Source organism: Limulus polyphemus, unplaced genomic scaffold (genome assembly GCF_000517525.1).
Source record: "Limulus polyphemus unplaced genomic scaffold, Limulus_polyphemus-2.1.2 Scaffold305, whole genome shotgun sequence".
NCBI classification, from domain to species: domain Eukaryota; kingdom Metazoa; phylum Arthropoda; class Merostomata; order Xiphosura; family Limulidae; genus Limulus; species Limulus polyphemus.
The window spans coordinates 599508-606785 of NW_013665915.1; the positions used below are offsets into that span (position 1 = coordinate 599508).

The window sequence follows — 7278 nt, forward strand, 5'->3', positions numbered from 1 at the left end:
GGATGGAACATCCGGCACACTTGCCACTGGTCAGCGCTTGACCTTTAAGTCGAAAGTCTAACTATTTGTTTTGTTTTTTCACTACATTAAAAACTCATATATACTACTCTTAACCTCATCAAGTTAAGATATATTTGAATGTGAAACTATTAGGTTCTACTGTACTAGAATATCATGATATTTGAATGTGAAACTATTAGGTTCTACTGTACTAGAATATCGTGATATTTGAATGTGAAACTATTAGGTTCTACTGTACTAGAATATCATGATATTTTAGTGTGAAACTATTAGGTTCTACTGTATTAGAATGTCATGATATTTGAGTGCAAAACTATTAGGATCTACTGTGTTAGAATATCGTGATATTTCAGTACCAAACTATTAAATTCTACTGCGTTAGGATATCGTGATATTTCAGTAACAAATTATTACCTTCTAATTGGTTAGAATATCATATATCAGTACTAAACTATTACAGTCTACATCACTAGAATATCTTCATATTTCAGTAATAAACTATGAAATTCTACCGCACTAGAATATCCTCATACTTGAGTGTCATACTATTAAATTATACTTTGTTAGAAGATAATATCTGAGTGTCACATACTATTTAAGTGTTTGTAATGATATCGTTTTCCTGATCATTCTTGTTTCAATATATTTTAGTTAAAATAACGAATTTCTTTTATGTTTCAAATTGTAACAAAAATTCATATATCCCTTCATAAAGTTTATATAACAATCGCATCAACAACACTAAAAATCAATTTTTCGGTAGCAAGAGTCATTATAGGCTTATGTTAACTACTCTTTAAACAGTTTTATCAAGTTAGCCACCAGAAGAAAGATATTCAATTAGGTTTGTTTGGTAATCATCATTAAATCAAAATGTTATATTTGTTATTTCCAACTTACTAATAAATAATTTAATATCATTACATAGTTTTTATTGTGATTTATTTTATAACATTTCACAGTCTTAGCCACATGGTATATAAAATTAGCTACACTATTTATAAAGTCGTTATTTTTACTTCTGCTCTTTAATTAAATAGAAATTATTGCTAAATAGTTTATTTCTTTGGGTAAGGTTTACCCATGAAGTCAATTTTAACTCCGCACTTACCTCCAAAATCTGTCCCAACTTTTTCCTCTAAAGAGTTTTTTATGTGATTTCTGGAGGCTTTTTCTGGTAATTTTTCTAAAACAAAGTTGAAGGTGAAGTCTAGAGCTCGAAGGCCAGCTACGACAGCAGTGGTGTACAAATAACAAAATTTGTCACTCGTCAAATCAGGACGACCAGAAGCCTGGTAAATTAATGCTGTTTTCTCCCACCTGTACTTGGCAAAAGTTGATAGAATAAATTCCGTTACACTGTTAAAAGATAGGCCAGTGCGAATTAGCAGGTAGTATTCTGCATTAGGGTCTGTTCTTTGGTGACCATAATCTCCAGCCAAAGCTCCTGATGTTAGCAGTGGAAGGTCCCAGTATTTGAGCCAGCGAACAACGGGGGCAGCAGCATAATCACAGGCTGGACCTAAAAATAACTGGACATCCTTTTGGACGTAAGAAGTCACCACATGTAAGGGTCCCACTGCACTACTACACTCGGAGTCTGAGTATAGAAACTTAAGCTTCTTTCCTCTAAGTAAATGTTTTTCCTCAATCTGCCTTTTTGCTAATTCAATAGCTGGGCGCACTCGGGAAATGCTACACAAAAAAGAAGTAGCTTTGGGCAAAGTCACTGCAACTTGGATTGTATTGCCTGATAAAGATCCATCAGACCCTCTGACAAATTCTGAAGAAAACAATCCCAAAGTCATATCTAAAACCAAGCCTCCCAGAAATAGAATAGAACACAACTTAAACATAGTTTTATTCTATTATAAAAACAAAATAGAAGATGAAGAACGCTCACTTACAATGAATACTGAAATTTTATAAAAAGGAAGAATATTGTGGATGGATGTAATTGTTTTCCCCTTCCGAGAGATGGTTGGATAAATGGAAATATTTGTTTTGCTGCCAAGAATAGAACAAAAGTCCTATAAGAATATTTTTTCAAATCTCGAAGTTCAAGAAACCGAAACTGAGTTTCAAGTATTTGTCATACAGTTTAATGTGTGTTATTGGCAAGATGACGTCATTACTTTCACCGAACTCATTAATAGCTCGAATCTTGCTAACTGTATCCGCACAGATGAAGAGGGGCCTCTCAGTACAGTGCCTGTCACTCTGGGAGATACTAAATGAAATGTAGATAAACGATGGTTGGCGTTTCTGGCGCCTTCCCGAAAACTGTTGCGGCAGTATGAAGGCTAAGCTTATTGCGCTTGCGCACGGCGGCCAACGAACGATTGTTTCTTGTTGTTGTTTTTGGCTTTTTTTCTTTTTTTAATTCTGACGTTAATTCTCAAAGGGTATAAATGTATAGAAACTACTTTTACTATTTTGTTTTCTTTCTTATTTTCTGAGCTAAGCAGATGACTGGTAATTTTATCAACTTCCAGCCATATTTGATCTTCCATCAGCCTACCTGTCACAAACTTTTGAAATGTAAACAATTTAATAAATCAACACTGATAGGTGTCACATGCTCGATAAAGCATTTAAACGTTTTTGTTCTAGTATTAGATGACGTGTTATTTATAATCAAAACGAAAACTTAGGCTTAAAATTTCACACACAAAAAAAGAAAACAAGTTAAACATTCAAGGCTCTAATAATACCAGAGATTGTCCTCCGCTAAATGTGATAATTGGTAATAAAGATAGACGACAATTGTTCCATTATTCAAAAAAAAAAAAACATTAATTATTTTGTTATTTTTAGAGTATATACACTATACGATTTAATTCTGCACTTTTTTTTATCTAGGATTTCTATAGGTGACTAATTCTTGTATACACCGAAGTAAACAAAATTGGTATTTATTCCATTAATGTGATTTAAGAGCAGTGAAGTAGTCGTGCAACAGTGACACATGTAAAGGATAATGACAGTAACGTGAAGTAGTCCTGTAATAGTGACACATGTAAAGGATAATGACAGTAACGTGAAGTAGTCCTGTAATAGTGACACATGTAAAGGGTAATGCCAGTGACGTGAAGTAGTCCTGCAACAGTGACACATATAAAGGGTAATGAGAGTAACGTGAAGAGGAAATCAAAAGGACAAGGGCTCATTAACAAAACAAATGTTAGCTTTATGATGAATTGCACACAGAGACTTGTAAATATTTACAATAAAAATAATAAATGTGATAAGCTATGAAGTGTTATTACGCAAAAATTCTCTGTTTTTTATTTGAAGTTTTTATAAGACTTATAGTACTTTTGTTCATATTTGGCAGCAAAACAAATGTTTTCATTTGTCCAACCGTCTCTCGACAGAAGAAGAATTTGCATCCATGCGAATTTTTTTGGAGGGGGGAAGGTGTCAGCGGAGACTATGAGGACTGATGGGTTGCCTCTGTTACACATAGGGTAAAAAGTCATAGGAAACAAATACATACTTATTTATTCCTATTAAACCTGTCTTATAAATCCTTTTAAAACCTAAAACTAGACACTTAATTCTTGCGTATTAACACTTAATAGCATATTACAATTATTATTTTTTTCACTGTAAGTCCTATAAGTTCCTGCGTACCATTAATTTTAAAGCTAAATCTTTTTTTTTCTTTTTCTTCCTATCAATTCGCAGCAAGGAGGGTGTAAAATCAGGGTATCTTTCAGCAGTTGTTGAGAATGTTTTATGACTGAAATAAGAGCACTTTTGAAGTACAACAACAGGGGCTTGAACCCACCCAGCCACCCCCTGTGAATGACACTGGGTAATAAATATTAATTTGTTTCATCGCAAAATCGCACTAAAAATTATAACCGGTACACAATTTTCCAACTGTATTTATGCATGTTTAAGGGATCGGTTATCACAATTAATACTTAGAAAAATTAGGTTAGCTCTAATTTTATTAATTAATTAATAAATTCATTAATTTTGATTGTAAGCAAATCGTTCGCGAATTCTTCTTCTGGAAATCAGATAAACATATTATTAAAAGTGTTAGTATTATGAACATAGATAGAATTTTATTACTTTTAGAGCCTTGAACATCAAGGAATTAAAGTAGTTTTTTTTTATTTCATGCTTATTTTTGCTGAATTCAAAATATTTTAAATGATAATAAATCATTCGATTGAAGATAATCTCAGCTGAATCTAACACGATTCCTGAGTACACACATTGTTTTCACTTGAGAGATGGGGATAGAAAGGTAGAATTCTGCCCCTTTATATTGTGTTCTTTGCATAGCTTTGACACCTAACGGAGTAAGTCACTTAACAGAGGTATGTATACTTCTTCAGTTCATTTTGATAATTTCAAGTTGTTCTTTTGTTAAAACCGAAATACGTTCAGACTTCGCAATAACTTCGCAATCAAACCAGTGTTGAATTCTGCGCATTTCCTCAAAAGTACTTCTAACTGTGTGTCTTATATTAAAGTATTATGTCTACACTAAAACAGGTCTGCAAAAGACGATCAGAGACAAGTCATAAAAGATACTTTCGACTGACTAGGCTACTACAGTAGTAATTTGACTTTATCAAGTTTACGCTCGAGTGATGTGTCTATGTGTATGTTGTATATAAGTTAGTCATATTATGTTTTCAGTGTTTTGGTTATAATATAATAAATTATCTACGTATCCTCTTCTCTTCTTGACAAATTCTTTATGAGAAAGTATTCTCTTTTTTACAGTTTTCTGTCTTTTGCATTACACCTCGTTTTGATGTACTCCATGTTTCGAAACCTGTATCATTTGAAGGTCCAATTATAAGTATAAGAAGATCAGTAATATTGTACTTCGGCCCGGCATGGCCAGGTGGTTAGGGCGCGAGTTCGAATCTCCGTCACACCAAACAGCCGTGGGGGCGTTATAATGTGACGGTCAATCCCACTATTCGTTGGTAAAAGAGTAGCCCAAGAGTTGGCGGTGGGTGAATACACTGCTAAATTAGGGACGGCTAGCGCAGATAGCCCTCGTGCAGCTTTGCGCGAAATTTAAAACAAACAAACTTATATTGTATTCATTGTGTATTCATAAATTATATCAATAAATATATTTTTATAACCATTACTTTTTTTTAGAAGACGGTTTTCATTATACTTTTGATTTTTAAATGTATTGTAATTTTATTATACTAAAAAGCTTCAGGCTATAAAAACGTTTAAAGAAACGTGTGTTAACTTTGTGCAGCTAAGAGGCAAAAGTTTGTTTAATACAAGATATATGTATATATTATTCATACAGTATTCATCCAACCTATATCGCTAAAAAACACTTTCATACATTTATGAAGTAAATCTCACCATTTCCTAAATAAAATCAAAAATTTACCTACCTCCAAACTCGAAACCAATCTTGTTTTTCAATAATTTTCTAATTTGTTCCCTCGTTGGATTTTCTGGCATTTGGTGGGAACTGTACTTTATTATTTTTTCTGTCACACCTTCAATAAAGGCTTTGCAGAATTTATCACTTGATAGTTTTGGTCTTCCTGTAATCTCGAAAACTAGGAATACCTTGCGCCATCCAAACTTTTGGATGACGAAAAAAAACAGATCATTGACGCCATTGAAAGTCTGGCTCATTCGAGTGAGAAGATAACTGTCACTCTTTGGGTGGGATTTGTTCTTTCCAAAGCCACTTGAAAGACCACCAACAGAGAGCAAAGGTAGGTCCCAATATTTGAGCCATCTAGCGATGGGCGCCAAAGAAAAGTCACATACCGGCCCTAGAAACAAGTGGACGTTGTTTTCGGCAAAGGCAGTGACTGCGTGAAGTGGACCAAGCGTACTGCTACACTGAGAATCCTTATAGGAAAACACAAGATTCCACGCAGGAAGACGTTTTTCGGCTTCTATTTTCTGTTTTGCCAGCTCAATGGCGGGTCTCACACGAGGAATACTGAACAAAAAAGATGACGATTGCGGTATAAAAACCTTGACCTGTAAAATTTTAACCGAAGCATGCTGACTAAGAACAGTCGAATCTTCATACACTCTTGCACAGCATGTCAATAGAAAAAGCAACAAATTCAGGAATGCAACCATTGTAAAAAACAGCTTGAGACAAGGCATTCTTTAAAGAATTTCTTTAAGTTATATTTGTTACTTGTTGAAAATAATCCAAATTTATCCGTTACACTTTCACAACGTCTGCAGGTCGATGTTGTAAAAAACGACTTTTTCCACTTGTAACAATTTTGAAAATTTTGTTAAATTATTTAGAAGGAACTTCATAGCTTTTTGAAAGGTGTTTGTTATTCTCAGCTTTATAGACAATAATCCTGAGAAATTTTACTAAAACTGAGTGAAACTTGCTTTTATGGCTTTAGTATTCGGAACCTAGTTTTAATGCGTACCTAAATTACAGTGGAATCTAACTTCGCAGCTTTAGCCCTACAGCTTTGGACTTCGTGTCGTCGTATATACTATCTTCATTACGAAACGAGCTGAAAGATAATATTCCATGTTCACGCCAATCACACGCACTCCGAACATTGATATAATAGAATATTGCATCTACATGTTACTCTCCAGCAACAGTGCCAACAAAGATATAAGTGTGTTACTCTCCAGTAACAGTGCCAACAAAGATATAAGTGTTTGTTTGTTTTTTTGAATTTCGCGCAAAGTTACACGACGGCTATCTGCGCTAGCCGTCCCTAATTTAGCAGTGTAAGACTAGAAGGAAGGCAGCTAGTCATCACCACCCACCGCCAACTCTTGGGCTACTCTTTTACCAACGAATAGTGGGATTGACCGTCACTTTATAACGCCCCCACAGCTAAAAGGACGGACATGATCGGTGACGGGGAACAAAGAGTGGAACTACTGTTTCATTAATAAAGTTTGAATTCTCACTATGGGTTAGCTTAAAGGACTTCTCAAACATAAAATTGAGTGTTTGTTTCGAAATGGCGTATTTAAGTGTTTTACACTAACAAAAACGAAACCTATCATTCTATAGGTATTTGAAGGACTTGTAGCATTTCGTCACAATTTAATTCTTCGTATTGTTAGCCGACACTCGACAATAGTACATAATTTGATAGAATTGTTTAAACATTTGTTTAACAACAAGTAGGTTTCTTTTTTGTGAGTGTAAAACACTTAAATACACCATTTCGATTTTCGATACCTCACTACTATAAAAACTTGGTTTGGTCTATTATTTCATTGGTGGTAGTCTCCAGGGTCACT

General features: G+C 34.2%; 1 protein-coding gene across 1 annotated transcript in view; it reads right to left on the reverse strand.

Annotated features, from left to right (window-relative positions):
* The window catches only part of LOC106457223 (atrial natriuretic peptide receptor 2-like), a 54403-nt gene extending 48277 nt beyond the window's left edge, over nucleotides 1-6126 (reverse strand). The window contains exons 1-2 of the mRNA XM_022383065.1: nucleotides 5415-6126; nucleotides 1133-1843 (exon numbers count right to left, since the gene is read on the reverse strand). Of these exons, the coding sequence (XP_022238773.1) occupies nucleotides 1133-1843; nucleotides 5415-6126 (1423 nt within the window). The remainder of the gene's footprint in view (nucleotides 1-1132; nucleotides 1844-5414) is intronic.
* Nucleotides 6127-7278: the final 1152 nt, after the last annotated feature.